Source organism: Podarcis gaigeae, assembly GCF_964106915.1.
Source record: "Podarcis gaigeae genome assembly, chromosome: 3".
In the NCBI taxonomy this organism is placed as follows: Eukaryota; Metazoa; Chordata; class Lepidosauria; order Squamata; family Lacertidae; genus Podarcis; species Podarcis gaigeae.
In genome coordinates, this window is record NC_139680.1 from 26,723,181 (window position 1) to 26,742,793 (window position 19,613).

At 40.9% G+C, this 19,613-nt stretch overlaps 1 protein-coding gene across 6 annotated transcripts in view; it reads left to right on the plus strand.

Moving 5' to 3' along the window:
• Positions 1 to 19,613, plus strand: part of DCDC2C (doublecortin domain containing 2C) — a 57,709-nt gene that overhangs the window by 19,078 nt on the left and 19,018 nt on the right. For all 6 annotated transcript variants that reach the window (XR_014561924.1, XR_014561925.1, XR_014561926.1 and 3 more), the window contains exons 6-11: positions 532 to 580; positions 5,917 to 6,070; positions 6,696 to 6,796; positions 8,530 to 8,589; positions 10,267 to 10,305; positions 14,789 to 14,846. Coding sequence is in view for 3 of the 6 variants with exons in the window: in XM_083730435.1 (XP_083586561.1) it covers positions 532 to 580; positions 5,917 to 6,070; positions 6,696 to 6,796; positions 8,530 to 8,589; positions 10,267 to 10,305; positions 14,789 to 14,846 (461 nt within the window). In the remaining 3 variants the exon portion in view is untranslated. The remainder of the gene's footprint in view (positions 1 to 531; positions 581 to 5,916; positions 6,071 to 6,695; positions 6,797 to 8,529; positions 8,590 to 10,266; positions 10,306 to 14,788; positions 14,847 to 19,613) is intronic.

Here is a 19,613-nt window from a genome sequence, read left to right on the forward strand (position 1 = left end):
GCACCAAGCACCAAAGGATTTGAACCAGGAGTGTTAGAGACCACGCAATAGTTCCTTAGTTGTTATCACCAGGAGTGAGTGAGCTGCAGGTACTTACAGCCTGCAGAGTTTTAAATTCACTTGATTCCATGAGTCTTTAGGGTCAGCCCGTCTTATTGGTCCACCATTCTGGACCAATGCAGAGAAATATATTAGCTGTTTTCAGACCAGTGCAAAACATCAAACCAAGCAATATGTCCTGGCTTGTCTGTGGGCAATTGGTTATTGCCTGAGATAGACCTGCAGTTATCATGTAGACTAGGGATGGCTAACCTGTGATTCTTCAGATGCTGTTGATCTACAGCTCCCATCATCCCTGACCATTGGTCATACTGGCTAGGGCTTATGAGAGTCAGAATCCATATGGGCAATACTTAAGTTTGTACTACCTTTAAAAATAATGGCATTTTAAAACAAGATGGTTGTACTAACAATATTGAGCTTTACACTTATAAATATTCACATTAAATAAATTACACTTTATATTTATAGGTATTATTCTAACACACCTGGACCTCTAGAAAGGCCCCCTCCGAAAAAGGTAAGATTATTTATAATGGCTTTTTAAACGTTATTATATTCTCTCATCTCCTCACATTTAAAAATGCTGCATCAACAGCTGCTCACTGTCGAACAGACAAATTTCGGATGAATTCAAGTTTGGCACATCCAAATGGATTTCAATCTCTGGCCCAACTTCAAGGATTTGCAAGGCTCTGCCGTCTACTTGGAACTCTGCATGGACAATGTGTGTGAATTACTATACAGTGGTACCTCTGGTTATGAACTTAATTCATTCCGAAGGTCCATTCTTAACCTGAAACCGTTCTTAACCTGAGGTACCACTTTAGATAATGGGGCCTCCCACTGCCACCGCACGATTTCTGTTCTCATCCTGAGTTAAAGTTCTTAACCCGAGGTACTACTTCCGGGTTAGCAGAATCTGTAACCCAAAGTGTTTGTAACCCAAGGTGTTGGTAACCCGAGGTACCACTGTAGTTGGGATCCAAAGAACTGTACAGCTCAGTCTGTGCTGTGAAGGAGATACTGCCTCCTGGCTCCCTGGCCACAGTGCCAACTGCGTTCATTACTCTGGTAGCTTTGAATAGCAGATTGTGATATGCCAGAGATCTCATCTTTAAAGGTGTGTGTGTGTGTGTGTACATGGAATCAAAAATCCTAGGGCATGCTTAAACTGTTAAGTGTGGTTAAGGTACCGTTCTTTTCCGTGTATAAGACTATGTTTTTTTTACTCTAAAATAATGTTCAAAACCTGGGCTCGTCTTATACACGGTAGCTCTTTGAATCCTATCCATTGCCATTGGCAAGAAAGGTGATGACCATTTCACGCTTGTCCAGTATGTGTGCAACCGTTCAAATGCACATCACCCCAACCTGGAAGTGGCCTGAAAAGCGGGTGGCACAGGGGCAGAGCTGGCTTATGCATACTCTACTAGCGCGTGGGGGGGTGTCTGTCCCCTCCTTGTTTCATTTTCCTTGTAATGTGTGATTTGCAAAACATTTACCACAGTTCGTTTCCCTGCAAAATTTCTTTGCGCTACAATAATACTTTATTTCAAAATTGTCTCCTTTTAATAGCTAATATGCAAATAAGAAGGAAAAGATCTCTTTAAAATACCTTCAATTGTGTTCGAACGCTATAGTCTTGTTCTTTATATTATTATAGGCTTTGGGCCATTTTTCCCCCCCATGTGGGTGAATCTTATTACCTGAGCTTGGAATTATCTGTAATAAGAAGAAGTAAAACATGAAGAAGAAATGTTTTAAATGTGAGACGGCAAACAGTAAAAAGAAGCAACTTTTATTAAAGAACGTGAGTTCTAAAGCCTAAAGCCACCAAGTTTTGGGTTGAACTGAGGTATTTTTTCTCAGTCCTAATCATGCCCAGCCACTAGACTAGGGGGGCACCAACTTTTTTGGACCAGCGAGCACATTCTGAGTTTTGAGAGACTGTTGTGGGTTCCAGTCACAAAGGGGGGGGCATAACTCAATTAGGCTGCTTTTGGGAGGCATGGTGTCTCACACAAAATTAGAGAGGGGACAGTCATGGTAAAGCTTTCCCCTAATTGCATTTCTATACCAGAAGAGGCTTAACCTGTTGAATTTCTGCCTGCCTGTACAGCTGTTAAAGGCAAATATGCTTTTCTCCAGTGCCAACTCTGAACCAAAGTCCAGACTCTCACTTAAATGGGAGAGATCCCCGTAAAACGTGAACTTACTTCTGAGTAGACCTGGATACCATTGGACTGTGACTTAACTGTACAGTGAATACTTAATGAGTGCTTGGTCTTTAGCTGCCTAAAGCTCTCTGCAGAGTGAATCACATTTGCCTTTTGTGGAGATTCGTATTGCCTGGCGTTCAACAGCCTCACTTTTAAAGTGCCTTCAGAGTGATGAGGGTATTTGGTTCTAGTGATGTCATAAAGGCACTAGCCAGCGGTCAGCCCTTAGCAGTCAATCATACACCTGTAGTTTTCTATTTGCGATATGTTTTCACAGCCACCAAAGCAAAAACACCGACCTCATTCTGAAAATGCTATGACTAAACAGTCGGTAGTTGCAATCCTGTATCCACATACCTTGGATCAAGCCCTGCTAACTTCAGTGGGGCTTATTTTTGACTTGATATATAGGTTTGCTTGCTTCGTTGGGTCAGACTTGCACATGAAACCTTATTTGTCCTATAAAAGACATCCTTATCAATATTGCTTTTTATTGACTGAAAGGAAGGCGAGTTATAGGTCTTCTCACCCAATATTTCTTTGTTTTCACATTTTGTTGTAAACATTGTATACTGCTTTTCACCAAAAAGCAACATTTAACTAAAATAGTAACATAATGTGGTAATATAACACTTTGTCATTTTCTTGGAAAGGAAGTAAAGAGTTACAACTTGTTTGCTTGTTTGTGTGTTCAGATATGTAGCCCTCTTATCATATGGGCTTAAGATGGATAGTAACATATTAGGTTTTAAAAGTTATATAATTAAATTCAGAGCAGCAGCGGGGAACTTCTGGCCTGCAGGCCTAATCCAGCCAGCCACATCCTTCAAGCTGCTCTGCCAGGCCTGTCCCAGAGCCTCACCCACCTATTAATCATCCCATGTGATTTTATGGCTTTTTGGGGGGGGGGGGTCATTTTATGGCTTTTACCATTAGTCATCTTGCCATGACTAATGGATCATTTGGTGCATCTACCATGTTTTAATCATTAGATTGAAAACAAGCCCTTAAAGAGCTGGCAAAGTAATAATGTTATCTTTGATCTTAGCACTAAGCACCACAGCACAGCACTAAGATAAGAGAGATAAGCACTAGAATGAGAGTGGAGGGAACATAGTGCTAAGATCAGGAGAGAAAATTCCTCTGGCAGAGGGATCTTTGTAGCCACCTGCAGACATGTGCTATAGTGGAGAAAGAACTGGAAATGTGCTCTGTGCGTGTGTGTGTGCATTTTTCTTTTTTTAAGGATTCATTTTGTTTCGCCCTGCTCACCATTGGAATGTGGCCCACATTGTCACAGATCGTGAAAATGATAGAGATCTTCATCAGGTTTTGCAATGGATAAAGCAGGCTGTAGCTCATGTTGCAGAATATGTCGGTCGTAGTTCATGCCACAATAAATGTGTTAAGGTTGTGTGTGTGTGTTTTTAATGCAAAAGATCTCTTACAAGTAAATTTATCTTCTGTCTTGAAGTTGAATCATGAGAAGAATTTCCAAACTATGTAATAAAGATGGTGGTGATTTATACTGTGTATCGGGGGCCCTTTAATTTTCTCTCTCCTCATGGTGTGATGTATTATGTGCCAAAGCACTGATACTACTGTACCCTCCCTCATGCCAGTGCAGGTAGCCAAGCCTAGGCAAATCCCAGGCATATGTAAGAGACAGATATCATTCAGCTCACAGGCAGTGAATCTGTTATAGACTCAATCGGCGACTCCTGGCTTTGGACTGTAATGTGTTGGTAGTTCCATAAAGTGGTATTGGGCTCTCATGCATTCTTCGAATTGTATGCCTGTGAGGTTGAGAAGAGGGTAACATAAATGCAGCACGTTGTCTTTGCGAATTGAAATCTAATTTGTTTACCTGTTTATTTCAGTTTTGTAATACGTATTAGAGTCATGAAACTAGTGGAAGAGTAATAAAACAGTAGTTAAAAAAAGGCTTTAGGAAACAGCAACAGGGAAAAATTTGTTTACATGTCTTCTGATGCTGCAAAATGTCCCTGTTAATATTAAAACCTGTAATAAAAATGCAAATAGTCATGTTTGCATATATTTTAACACTTTTGTTGATTTATTGAATGCGTGCATTTTTACATTAAATACTAGACCTAATTTGAACACTTGCCTGTCTGCCTCTCTCAGTATAGGTATATGTGTGTGTTTGTTTGTACACAAACACATATACATACATACATACATACATACATAACATAAGTACTAAAGAGAAACTGTAGCAGGTGAAAAAAAATAACATTAAGGGAAGCTTCCATTTCAGTTAGTTGGGGAAGAGAGCTATATCACAGGAGCTTAACCAATAAAACCCAGCAGTTTAATGCATTATGCCAGATACGTAAAGTCCAGAGAAGAATGTTTGCTTCAGAGCTGACATTTCAGATTAGTAATTCCAGGGACAGGGCTGTATCTCACAATAAATGTGAAACATTCCCTGTCATCAGTCAAGATCATGAAGAGGCTGCGCTAGAGTTCAAATGTTAGCCAGTCTTCCATTTTAATAAATGCTCAGATTAAATGTGTGCTGTATGATGAAGTATGTAGGCTCCCACTCAAATGATGAGATTCACTTGGGAAAACAGCCAAATGTCTTCTGGTTCGCCTTCCACTTTGTTATGGCGAGAGAGAGATTGATTTTCAGAATAGGCTGACACTTTCCTTCATGTAGGCTTGCTGAATACCCCAGTCACTTGGCCCTTGAAAAGCTACTTTTCTTTGCTATATCATACAACTTTGGTATCTCATACAACCTTTGTGTGCTTTTTGATGTTTTGAATTGTTTATGGCTACTTTTGTTATGCTTGTCATTATGCATTTGTTAAATGTGTTGTAAGCTGCCTTGTCTTAACTTTGGATAGGCAGCCTACAAATAAATTGACTGATTGACAATGTTAAAATGTACTGAGATTCTTGCAGTAGATCTGTATAACAACTGTGCTTTGTCTGAAGGAATATTAGAAACTGAGATATGAAAGCTAGAAGCTAAAAGGCACCTTAAACCTAGGTTTTGGGCGAAACTCCTTGTCGCAAAATGTGCCTAGATCAATGGGAGTTTCAAACACTGAAGTACAATGTCTCCGTCAGCTGCAAAGCTATGAATTTTCACATAGCAGCTTCTGGATCAGTCCATTGTTCCATAAAATGTTAGTTTATAAGAGAAAGAAAAACTGTACCAGGCAACTCACTAAGGACTTGTGTTCGCTAGGTTCCAGGATCTATGCCAGGCATAGGCAACCTTCGGCCCTCCAGCTGTTTTGGGACTACAACTCCCATGATCCCTAGCTAACAGGACCAGTGGTCAGGGATGATGGGAATTGTAGTCCAAAACATCTGGAGGGCCGAAGGTTGCCTATGCCTGATCTATGCAGTGTTGCTGAAAGCCGAGTACTTATTGAAACAAGCCCCCGACCCAAAAGGAAAACAGAGTGTTGGGGAAAGGGCATTTGCCTTCCGGAATAGCTCATATAACCAGAGGCAGCTTGAGATATTTTGCTGCTCATGAATACTGAACTGTATTAGTTTCTGAATCTTTTAACAATGTTGTTAGAGTAATTGTTTGCTGCAGATCTAAAGGAATAGATGTTCTTTGGATGTTTATTCAGTGTGTTACCTTCAGCCTCCTACAGAACGAGCAAAACGGGGAGCCGGCATGCAGCCTGCCATACCACCATCCAAACGAGGAGCAGGAGATAGGTCTTCAGTTTATTATGCAGAACCCAAGAAGGCAAGTCGTGACGCTGAGGCTAATAAGCACCTGACATCCGATGATGGTAACACAAAATATTGTATCTGGTACCTAAGACCCCATAGTTAAATGCAGGCAGATTTGGTATTGATGTCCTGGTTTACATATTATGCTTATCTTTCTCCAGTTGTAAAATGTACATAGTCGCTTAAGCCAAAATACTTGTATTCAGTGTAACATGTGCACCAAAGAAACTAAGCCTTAAAAAAAGAAGAAGCTTATTAAGAATCAAATGCAAACCAATGCATATTTGCAGACATTACAGGTCTTTTTCAATGTTCTCACTGAAAATGTTTTTAAATTTACAATTACAGCATAATTTCCATATTCTTCTACTAGATAAAAGCTCAATATTTAGTAACTGTTAATGTCTCTCTTATTTATAACACGACTCTTGCAACTTCGCATCATATCATCTTCTGCCTCCTTTTTATTATTACTTAATACAGAAGTAAAACATTTCAAAATGATGAAATTTATCAGGCTGCTGTTATTCGAAAATATTTATTGTATACAAACATTGCCCTTAAAGAAGTAATTGCTTTTTAGCTATGCCTAAATAATGTTATAATTTATTTATGCTGGTAGTTTTCACAGTGTGGGGTAGATAGTGATTAATACAGATATATTTTAATCCTGTTTATTTTCAGGACGTGGGGTCTATAAAGCTCGTACACCCCCAGAAGAAATTAAAGAGGCTCAGCAAATACAAGAAGATAAAAATTTGCAAGTGGAAGTACCTGTTGACCAGGTATATTTAAAGTACATTTCTTCTTTCTGAATGAATTGATTATAACACCTCTCTCTCTCTCTTTCATCTGCTTGTGCATAGAAACAAATATTGGGCATGATTGACTGGCCGCAATGCAGCAAATTTCAGTGCATTTAAATCCCATTGACTAGGATGGATGGAGTCTGCCCTGTGTAAGGGCAGAAAGCAGTTCTGCATACACAAAAGGGTGGTGACTGCAATTTTACCTTCTGGCTGCTTCCCCATCTACTACGTTGAATTCATCTCTCAGGGGTCCTCCAGCATCTAGTGTTGGGTTTTGGGTAGAGCAAGGGGCTGCAATGGGAAGGAGGAAGAATAGAATAGGCCTGGTGATATGCAGAAGTGCCCTTTAAAGGTAAAGGGACCCCTGACCATTAGGTCCAGTCGTGGCCGACTCAGGGGTTGCAGCGCTCATCTAGCTTTTTTGGCTGAGGGAACCGGGTCATGTGGCCATCATGACTAAGCTGCTTCTGGCGAACCAGAGCAACGCACGGAAACGCCGTTTACCTTCCCACTGGAGTGGGAGTTCACCCCGTTGCAGGGATTTGAACCGCCGACCTTCTGATCGGCAAGTCCTAGGCTCTGTGGTTTAACCCACAGCGCTACCTGCATCCCTTTTGGAAGTGCCCTTTAGATTTCAGCTATTAGATTTCAGCTGTTAATTTCAATGGAACTCTTACGTGTATACTTAAAGTTTATTACAGTTGGTGGGACAGAATTGCTCAAATTTGGCTAGATATTAGTTCTGGATATTTGAATGTGTATTTTTGTTTTCTGCCAAAGGTAGACCACTATTTCCTGTTCTGTTAAACCATTTGTTTCCAGTCTTTCCAGATTCTGGATGCCCCTTTAGCCCTAACCTGAAACGTCGGGCGAAGTTTTAATTTTAAAATAAATAAATGTTTGTGCCCCCCTTTTCTCTTTCTGTATTTCCCCCTTCACTCACTGTCTTTCTCAGAACAGATCTGCACTGTGGATATACTGGTTTTAAAGTCAATAAGGGATGTGGGTGGTGCTGCGGTCTAAACCACTGAGCCTCTGAGATGCTTAACATTCGTGCTGTATAAACGTATACTTACCCCCCAACCCACATATACTCAGTCCTTCTACTCTTTTTCTAAAAGGAAAAGCAGATTTTATGATGCCACGGATGAAGCACTCCTTATGACCCACTTATTGAAAGCCAATGTACCATTACAGAGCAGGTGATGGAAGATGCCTTTGTGGAACCACCATCTCATCCAAAGCCCTGCTGACTTACTGTGTCCAGGGCAGAAGAAGCATTCAGTTATGAACTCTCACCTGTACTCTGAAGTGAAGCAGTCTTGTTAGAAGTTTACCACCTCATTTACCATTTGCAAAAATGGGACCTTAGGTTCACTTTACTGTTTGAGAGGACTTTACCCATTTCCAGGCTGTCACATTAAAATAAAGGTAAAGGACCCCTGACAGTTAAGTCCAGTCGGAGACGACTCTGAGGTTGTGGCACTCATCTTACTTTACAGGCCAAGGGAACCAGCGTTAATATTGTAACACCAGTTTAGGATGGCAAGCTTTCAGTAAGGCATAACTAGTTTGTTTTCAAGAGTGGGGAAATGGGAAACAAGTTGATTGCTTGATTTTTTTCTGATTTGTGATAAAATTACATAAGAGCATTTTGTTTTCTTTCCTTGTGTTCATGCAAATCTTTATTGGAATGCATCATACTCAAGGCTCCTGCTGAGGTTGTCCATGATGAAGACATTTATGCAAATTGGAGTACAGAAGAAGAGGTTAGTTTTGTTTTTGCAGTATTTGAGAACTTTTTATACAGTTAAAATGGAATCTTGATCCTGTGGTGTTCCTTGCCGATTTTTACATCAGTCAAACAAATTAACTTCTTAACACCCAAAGCCATTCATATTGTGTCATTTGAGATGGGTTAGTATAGCCCCGGAAACTGCATTAGTTCAGACCTGCTGAGATCAATACTTTTATTTAGAGGTGTAGTTGTATTATTTAACGCAGACAATAAAAACATTTGTAACTACTAAGTATGCTTTCATTTCAGGGAATGAAATAAAGGAATTCTCCTTTATGCAACTTTAATAATCAGATGAAGCTTCTCCACCCCTATGTACATATATAGCTGGAATGGCTGAGCTCTTGTTGCTGTCACTCAGAATTGTGTAAAGTTCCTAAGATATAATGTCCATTCTCATTATGACAGGCTGCAACTACATTTAGGTTTTGTTGGAGTCCTTTACTACCTTTTTGTAATAAGTTTGTAAACACAATGTGTAAACACAAATATTAAGCCTTTGCTTAATTTTAAGTAACTGCCTCCACCATAAGCATGGCTAGCATACCATTCAGATGGTTAGAGGGCAAATAGGGTAAGAGCCCCATTTTGTTATAGTGCACTTTACAGTTAATTTGAAACTGAATTTGAGATGGTAAGAGACCTGCTGGATTTTTTTGGGGGGGAGGCCACAATCTAGTGCTGTCCTCTGTTTAAAATGTAGCCATGCAAATGCCTCTAAGAAAGCTTACTTACCGTATTTTTCGCTCTATAACACGCACCCGACCATAACACGCACATAGTTTTTAGAGGAGGAAAATCCGTAGGCATGCCACCCGTAGCATTCCCTCCATAACACGCACAGACATTTCCCCTTACTTTTTAGGAGGAAAAAAGTGAGTGTTGTGGTGCAAAAAATACGGTATATCTAGAGATTTCTGGATATAACCTTCCGAAAACAAACCTCTTTCACTATCATGGAGGTTCCATTTTAAGCATATGCATAACTTACTTTTTGAGAATTTTGCTTCATTCTCCATTACCTTTCGATTATTAAAGTACTTTTAAAAGTAGTACTTTAATAGTAGTACTTTCCAGATGTAGCTAAGAAGCTTGTTCATAAAAAGAACCTGTATTAAAATAAAAATTTGTACTCACACAGTTTGTGTGTGTGTGTGTGTGTATTTATTTTGACAAACTAATAATCATAAATAGTAAAGGTAAAGGGACCCCTGACCATTAGGTCCAGTCGTGACCAACTCTGGGGTTGCGGTGCTCATCTCGCTTTATTGGCCAAGGGAGCCGGCATAAATAAATAAGAATAAAAATGTGCACCCCACAACCAAGACCATTCCATTGTAACTATCCAGCCTTCCAAAATTTCAACACCTCCTGCGATGGTTTGACCCCTTTCTGTTTTAACAGTACAGATTCTACAAACACCCTCCATATCTCCTCAGAATCATTTCTCCTGCATATTCCCTGTCTTACCTTAATGTCACATGTTAATTTATCATTAATAGCTACACCCCACACCTCTTTATACCATTCTTCCCTTTTTATAATCTGGTATATATTGTATAGTTTAGCAAAGTTGTACATTTTAGTTGTATGTTTAGATAACAGTAGAATGAAGGATTAATGATTGCTTGTGATTGTTATCATGTAGGCTGAAGAATATTATCAAGATGTGAAACCTGAGAAAAAGGTCTGTTTTAAATACCCAAATATTTCAGTGTATAGAAACTATGAAACAGCAAGAGTTGAAGTACCAAGTAGGGGGAATTGGGGTGCCCCTCTTTCTTCATAACGAGCATTTGCCCAAGTGAATTAGTTTATCAGTTCAGGGGGTACAAGACCATCTTTAATGTCTCCCCTACTATACAGAAGTGATGGAGCCCTTTATATAAAATATATATTTCTCCCATCTATTCAGGCTCAGATAATAACAAAATAGGAAAGTGCTTATAGAGTGGTCTGGTCATTTGTAATACTTATGCGGACTTGGGGGAAGCATTTGGGATAGAAATTGCTTAGGATCACAGCTTCCTTACACTGATCTGAACTGAGCTCAGTATTCCCATTTACCCAAGCCACTGACTTTCTCTGCATTATATACTGGATTTGGCTTGGGGCCTGACAGGGGTGCCAACTTGAATAAAATATTGTGGGGGGCCCAGGTAAGCCCACCCCACATAACTGATCACATGATGTAATGCATCCACACCATTTGAATGGAAATACTCATCAACTTTGTGGGGGCACGACCCCCTCAAATATTTTATTGTGGGGGCTGAAGCCCCCATGGCCCCTAGAGGTTGGCTCCTATGGGGCCTGTGTTGTCCTTCAATTTCCCATTTCTCTTGTGGCCTCCCATATAATCTCTCACACTGTTTTTCCAACCCTCCTGAACAAGAGTTTCTTGGGGCTGCAGGGGGAAGTAAAGTTTGGTAGAAATTGCCTCCTCCAGTGGCAGCATCCCTGAACAGAGTTCCGATCATGGGAACATGGGATCGGAACTCTGTATAGTAAGAGACAAGAAGGATGGGAAAATACTGGTTCATGCTGCTGAAATGGAATCACTTCAACATATCCGTGTAGTTAAGCACACTACATTAATATCAGACTTAGAAAATTAAGCACATTGTTAAAGTTGAAAAATCATGAATTCTTGGCTGAAAGACAGTGAAGAGCAGTGGGCAAATAAAATATATTACAGATTTGCTCTGGAAGCAGTTACGAAGTAGTAACTGCTAACATTAGATTAAACAAGCTGTGGGTTTTAATATATGCAAAGATTTACAGTAATAATTTAGTGCTATTGATTTCTTTAGCAATCAACTACCAGCAAAAGAGTTTTCTTTAATTAATAATGCCTGAACTGCCAATAAAGTGTATATTAAGTATTTTCTCCGCCAGTGAAATTTTGTAAAATCAAATACGTATTGACTTTATAATTGGCTTTCTTATGCATTGCTCACAAAATATATTTAAGTTAATACCTCTTCTTACTTTCTTGATACTGTGTTGTGGCTGTGGTTGAAGTATTTTAGAACTTCCCTTGAAAATAGGATTGATATTGATCGAACCAGAAGTATTAAATACTGTCGAACAGGAATGCATTGGGGAGAATCCTCAGTGTTAAGATTTTTGGTCCAGGGCTGCAACTTTGCAAACAGTGGGATTTATAGTAGAATCCTATGCTTATCTACTCAGAAATAAGCTCTGTTCAACGGAGCTTGTTTCCAGTGCCTAAGTATAGCAGGCAGAGGCAAACTCAGCCCTCTAGATGTTTTGGGACTACAACTCCCATGATACCTGACCACGGGTTCTGTTAGCTAGGGATGATGGGAGTTGTAGTCCCAAAACATCTGGAGGGCTGAGTTTGCCTATGCCTGGTGTATAGCATAACAGCCTTAGTAGTGTACGTATGCAGAGAAAAAAATGGAATTTAGCCAGTGTGTAACAGGACTGCAGCCTAGGGCTTTATCTGACTACTTTGCTTTATAACTATGGAAAATGATTAGAAATGTATTTATTATATCTGATGACTTTACGTCAGGAAAGGTTGATAAAAGTTGTATAAATGTGTTTTTACTCTGAAATACAGTGCGTCCAGATATAACTGCTCCCAAACATTTTAGGGTAGGAGTTCTGGTACACATGACAAAAAGGATTACTGGATTGTATCCCCCATTTTCCATGCTTAGCTCAAAACATGTCATTAATTTTAAAAGTTACTGGTTTGTCTGGAATTCAGGATGCCTCACACAATATTTTAAATGCTGCTACATTTAAAATAAGTCATTTCCCTCATGCAGCCAAAGCTGAATCAGTCTCATGCACCCCCGTGCAACAAATCTTCACTTCCTTGTATCATTCCATTCATTGGGCTTTGAAGAACGGAGTCTTAACTACTGTACTACATAACAAGCATACATTAGCAATTTGTCATTTTCTAGCAGAGAATGCCTCAGTGCTATAATAAATCTTACCAGTTTTTAACTGCAGGTGCACCTTGTTTAAGACATTACAAAAGTGGATTTATTACGGCAATTATTATGCTGGTGTCTATGAAATATACTGAAATTTCATAGGGATTTGAATTGCTAGATTATTCTACCCTGTGGTACAGTCTTTCAGCTTTTATCACATTTAAATAAGTTGGACTTAAAATCCGTATGTCCTATGAATGACTGCTAGCCCATATCTATCTATCTATCTATCTATCTATCTATCTATCTATCTATCTATCTATCTATCTCTATCTATCATCTATCTGTCTATCTATATCTATCTATCTATCTATCTATCTATCTATCATCTATCTATCTATCTATCTATCTATCATCTATCTCTATCTATCATCTATCTATCATCTATCTATCATCTATCTATCTATCTATCTATCTATCTATCTATCTATCTATCTATCATCTCTAACTATCTATGCATCAATGCCCCTCCTATTCTCATGCTGTGCATTTTCCAGCACAGCTATATACATACTACTATGGTATATAGAGAGAAAACAGCTACTGTTGCTTTACTATGTCACGTGATAACAATTGTCATGGCTTGAGCTGTGTGGAATTCTAAACAAATTCCATACAAAGTGCAGAATATGTTAAGCTTCCTCACCAAAACATCCTCAGATGATTGAATTAATTGGTTACAGATGTCAGATGGTTTGATGTAGACCTTGAGTGTGTATCCTGAAATCATCTGCCTGACTGCTGGTTGGTGGTTGAATGGGGTTGACCAAGCTTAAGGTTGTCCTTCAATGAGCATCACATCTGAGTGGCCCATAAGATCACTGGGAGGGAGTGCTAAGGACCGTCAGCCCCCGAGTTTGGCATCTGGACATGAAGCACCCCACAGGACGCCTTAAGGGAATATCCCATGATAGCAAAGCGGGAGGTTGGGGGCAGCCAATGACTTTTCTATTCCAATGCCTTCTCTGCCAACTAGTTGTGGTGATTGTGATGAAGTAGTAGGCAAAACCTGCAGAGGTTAGTCTGCAAGAAGAATTCCTCTCTGGCCTCTGAATACAGTGACCAGTGTAATCCAGCGACAGCTTTAGGCAGCTCGTAAACCACAAAAATGGTAACTCTGGCAGTTGGCAGAGCTACAGAAACACTCCTGCGTCTCTTTGCCGTATCTCTGGAACTGGTAGTCAAAAAGTTTAGCTCTGAGCCTGACGGAACAACTTTTGTGGTGAAGAAGCCAACCCACAGTTGCCCGTTCATTGTCCATTTCTTCGTCTCACAGTTTGGCTTGCAGCTGTGGTTCATAAAAGGAGAGCAGTTTCCTTTCTGGGTGGCATCTATTCTCATCATTTTTTGAATGACATGAAATAATAATGGATATTCTTGCATTGGGCATGCTCATTCACTCGGTCTTTGAACTCTTTGCGATCGAGCGCTTCACCAGAGTATTCCAGTACAAAGGTGTTGGAGAGTAGGTCTTTTGCTGCTCTCAACAACACCCCCCCAGCCTTTCTTTTCTGTCAGAATGACTTCAACACCTGCGTGTTGCTTCCTCTGAAACCACCGGTTGGAGCAGTACTCCCTGCTGAGGCATCTTGAGGAACATTCTATCATGAGTAGACGGTTAAGACAGTCTTTTCCACACGCCACCTCTCCTTGAGAAATGTGGGAGGAAGGAGAATAGGAAATCCAGCCTGCCTGCCTGCCTGGCTGCTGAAGTCACGGCACTGCTGGCCTTATCAGGGAGTGGACCAGAAGGAAGAGGTTCTCCCTCCCCAGCCCCTAGCAGTGGCGTCCCCAGCCCCCACAGGCACGTCCCTAGCAGTCAGTGCAACAAGAGGAGACAGAAGCGCCCTCTCCAGCCAACAGCTACGCCCACAACAGTTGCTTCCAGCAGGAATGAGCCTTTCTGCAAATTCTCCCTTCCTGCTGCAGCCCTCTCCTGCCTCAGCCCCATATTGGCCTAGAAAAACTCCCTACTCTCAGGAGAAGGGGAAGATGAGAAATCTCCCTGTAAGTGAAACTCCACTTATGGGGCTTAGGATTCAAAGCCTGTACGTGTGTATACACACACACAGACATATAATTAATTAATTAATTAATTAATTAATTAATTAATATTGCTATTTCATACTGATGATTATACTGTTTTGATGATCTAGAGTATTTTAGAACCTTAACTGATGTTGATTTTTGTTTCAGGAAAGAAAGGGCGTTTTCAAAAAAATGTTTGGATTCTTCTTCAGATCAAAGAAGAAAGGTATGTCAGAAATTTATTTACAAGACAAATATGCAGTAGCAAAGATACTCTACGGCTAAACTATTCTATGGTACCATTATGTTGGGATTACAGTTTTGTGTCTGTGTGTCTGTTTTAAAAAAAACCAACAATGTAAGAATTACCATGCTTGGCTAGACCTAATTCTGCCTAGCTCAGCATTCTTTCTGCTGACGTTGGACAACCAGATACATGCTAAGCATAATTCTGCAAGCAAGACGTAGTTCCACTAGTCCCCCTTTCTTGGTTACTCCCCATCATCTACAGAATTTGACTATTTCTTAATATGAAAATTATGCTTGTGGTTCTTAACCTGAAACTGTTCTTAACCTGAGGTACCACTTTAGCTAGTGGGGCCTCCCGCTGCCATACTATTTCTGTTCTTATCCTGAAGCAAAGTTCTTAACCTGAGGTACTATTTCTGGATTAGCGGAGTTTGTAACCTGAATCATCTGTAACCTGAAGTGTCTATAACCCGAGGTACCACTGTACTAATGATTGTCATGACATTCTTTGGTAGTAGGCTCCACAGGTGAATATGTGTGTCTGTGTGTGTGTGTGTGTTCGTGTGTGTAAAAACTAACCAACCCAAACCACCCTCCATTGTTTGCCCTAGATTCACTGCCTGTCGGTTTCATCAGAAATGTTTTGAAAGCGAATACTTTTACACTCTGCACATCATTCATGATTTATTAACCTCTTTCCTTAGGGCAGTTTTTGATGCCTCATAAAGGCAAACCCAGATCTGCCATTGAATTGCATGCTCAGCACAGCTACAGCCATTCATGATCTCCTGATAAGCATACATGCATTTGTCACTTTATCTCTTTAATTGTTTGCGTGGGTATTTCAAAACAGAGGTGCATCTAAAAGTGAATTGTGTGGTGTGGCCCTAAGTTGTCTTTTTCAAAAGTCAGACCAACTGTTGAAACTAGTGATCCTCAATGTGTTTAGGTGCTGAGGCTAGAAACCTCAAAACAACACTCTCATTGTCATAGATCAGGAAGGAGACTTAAAATTTGGCCTCTGAATTTTCATGCACAACTATTTGCATCTGGTGTTTGGAGCTTGAAAATACGGTTCCCTTTGTGCTGAATTAGCAGTAGCAAGGCTTCCACCAAATCATAAAACCCCGTAGCTGGTAGATCTTGGCTGTGGGCTTGTGCCTTAAATCTCACTGTTATTTTCCATTCCTTTCCTCTCTTCATTTTTTGGCTGATAAATCAATATGCCTAGAATATACAGGCAACCCTCCTTTTACACGCATTTGATATGTGCACAATCGTGTATACGTGTATCATGTCAAACCTGGAAGTGACCCAGAAACATCATAAAGATACCAATGAAACATCACTAAAAGCAGGGCAGAGGCAGGGTGGGATGTTTGCTCACTTTTTCACTTATACATGATTCCGCCAACGCATGCAGTACCTTGGAACGTAACCTTCATGTACACAGGGGGCTGCCTGTATCTCATATTCTCTAACTTTCTGAATGATTTATATTTTTATATTGGCATCTGTCTCAAGAGACAATGGAGTGTGCTTCCGGGGGTGAAAGGCAAACCACTGTGTTAGCAACACCGAATGAGCTCCCTGGAGCGCAAGCAGTGTGTAGCAGTCCTGGACTGCCCAGACGACAAGACCTCCTTGCCCCCCAGTCTCGCTGATGTGGTCCAAAGGAAAGGAAAGCAATGCGTTTGGCACCAGCTTGGCTGCAGGAGTTGCCGGAAGGAGGCGTGCAATGTGCCATCCAACTCTCTGGGGACTCCATGCAGGATTTGTGTAGGGCCGGGGTCAGCAAACTTCTTCAGCAGGGGGCCGGCCCACTGTCTCTCAGACCTTGTGAGGGGCCGAACTATATTTTGAGAAAAAGAAGAAGAACAAATTCCTATGACCCACAAATAACCCAGAGAAGCATTTTAAATAAAAGCCCACATTCTACTCATGTAAAAACACGTTGATTCCCAGACCGTCCACAGGCTGGATTTAGAAGGCGATTAGGCCGGTCCCGGCCCCCAGGCCTTAGGTTGCCTACCCATGGTGTAGGGCTTATTCCTGAGCCTTTTCTTATCCTGAAGATAGGCAGTGGAGGTTTAGGATCAGAGTTTTGCTTCTCCTAAATGGGCTACCTTCCCAGGTTGACAAGCCCTATCTGCCCCTCACTTTGCTTTACAGCACGTTCAGAAACCATTGGACCCACTACTGGTCTTGTCCACTCAATCTGCTGGATCTCGTCTTTGCATTTGTCCCTGAGGGTTTGAGACCCATCAACTACTCTCACCTGGTTTAGCTGGCCAGTCAAAAATCTTTGCAGTTGTTCCATTACATATGTTTCCTTCCCCCCTTTAACAATTTATTCTTTGTAAAATACATTTTCTAACAAATAAAGTACAAATACTAACAGGAGGGAGGCAGGCTTTAATCCCTCTGGCCAGATGTGTGTGGATCTTTTCCATGCTTATCTACAGCAAGTTAAAACTAAAAATTGGAGGTGGTAGCTCGTAGCATGTGCATGGCACCGTGAAATGTCGTGCGTGGAGGTGGGGGCTGCTTCAAATAGGTCTATGGGCCCCTTATACAACACAAAACTATAGGTCTGTAATGCTTACCAGTACAGGACTTGCTCGCATTCCGCCTAAAGTTTTGATAAAGGAAAAGTCAGTAACTAACATTAAATAACCAGATAATTTAGATAAACTCCCAAGAGAGTGCTTCTCATATTTGCAACAGTGAGCCAGGAAAATACTTACAGCCTCTTGATTTAAACAAGCTGTCTCAGCAGTTCATTTTTACAGCTTAAAAAAAGAAAGAAAGAAAGATTTGCACTTGTGAGTGAATCCATATTCTGACAGCATTAAATGTTGGTTGTTTCTTCTGAAATATTTTCCAGCAAAGTATGGTAACCTATTCAACATGAGCCTTAACGCCAGCTAATTCATTCATTCTTGAGAACTATTATCTTTGTCCTGTCATAGACTCGTTTTGTCAGCTGGGAAGCTACAGAGTTATGCATTTTCTCCTTACACATGAATACTATCTTTTTTGGTGAAGTTATATTCATTAACTGTCTTTTCATTGAAAAGCTGCTGTAGCTTCTGGACTACAAAAGCCTGAGAAATTCATTTGGGTAATGCTAGATGGCTAGAAGTCTACATTTTCGCAAATGTCTTGGTTTTAAGTATATGGTCTAATGCAGATTCTTTTCCCTTTGCGTGAGGTACCTTTGGTGTCTTTTTAGTGTGAGAGAAATCTATCATATATATTTGCAGGGGGAAAAACATATATAAGAAGTCAGGCTGCATAATAATGCAGTTCACTGAAAGCAAGCAGCTGAAAGGAAACTGAAAACCCAAGAGTTAGTCTATCCTGGCAATGCATTCCCTTGATAGTAGTCATTGGAGACTCAACCAGACCTCTGGCATTCCTTTTGCTTTTTGTTGCCTTGCTTCTGCCCTCCCTGAGCAGTAGGGACAGAGGGAAGCACGAAGCCTTGGCGTGCAAGCACACAACCATGGCACAGCACTGAGTACCAACCACCACTGTAGAAGTTGAGTCACGGAAATTTGCTCACTGTCTCTATGTCCCGTCTTTGACATATGGTGATATTTCTTTGGTTACCAAATTGCCTGGGTGAGAAGCAATGTTGTATATCCATTGCCATCTTCAGTTCCCGATGAGCCAGCGTATCAAATATGAAAGAAGCATAGGTAGGATGTCAGGATTCTCATGACAAAGCATTGCGACTGTAAATGCTCAGTGGTTATTAACCAGTTATTTTCTTCACCGTCAGTCATGAATATACAACATGGTGTCAACATGAATTGCATAGTGGTGAGCTCACAACCAGCAGCACATTGCTCAGCCAGCATTCGCCCTGCAAAAAGCTGTGCCAAACCAACAATAGTTATTGATGCATTAGGGCAGTGATGGCCAAACTTGGCCCTCCTGAAGTGAAGGATATGAGGAAGGAGTTGATAATGCAGGTGAGCAGCACACAGGTGAGCTGCAAGCAAGCTGCTGGACAGCTCTGTGGAGGCTCCTTTTATTGACACAATATGCAAACCCAGGCAGATACATTTTGGGCTTTACACATCTTCCAGTCCTAAGATCGTGGGGTAGTACAAAGCTATTCTGGCACCTGTTTCCACTGTGTTATTTCCCCCTTGCACAGTGTATGAAGAAGAAGACAAAGACCTCAGAGACAAAGGTCACAGACAGGACACCGCAAACTACTGAGACTGCAAAAGGTTAGACAGAGGGCAAGATGTTCAGGCAGCTGCCGCTGCGGCTATATCTGTGAGGAGGAATGTTCCCTGCACCCCAAGGTCACGCTTGGAGGCAGCTGAGGCTGCTCCGCACCCAGCGATCATTCCTACACCCTCCAGCTGCTTTGGGACTACAATTCCCATAATCCCTGACCACTGGTCCTGTTAGCTAAGGATGATGGGAGTTGTAGTCCTAAAACAGCTGGAGGACCAAGTTTGGCCATCACTACATTAGAGCATCACCTCATAGGGAGACTGTATTCTCCCACTCCAGCCCACATCCCAGATATAAGTAGTTTAGAATTGGTTGATGCTGATGATGAAGTCAAGATGTGCCAGGACTTGTAATGCTACAATGCAGTGAGAAGACAATGTCAAAACTAACTGACTAGATAAATATAAAAAATAGATAAACTGGAGTGTGAAACATGGGCGATATTATTGCTGATTGGACAAATATACTCAAGGACTTCACTTACATC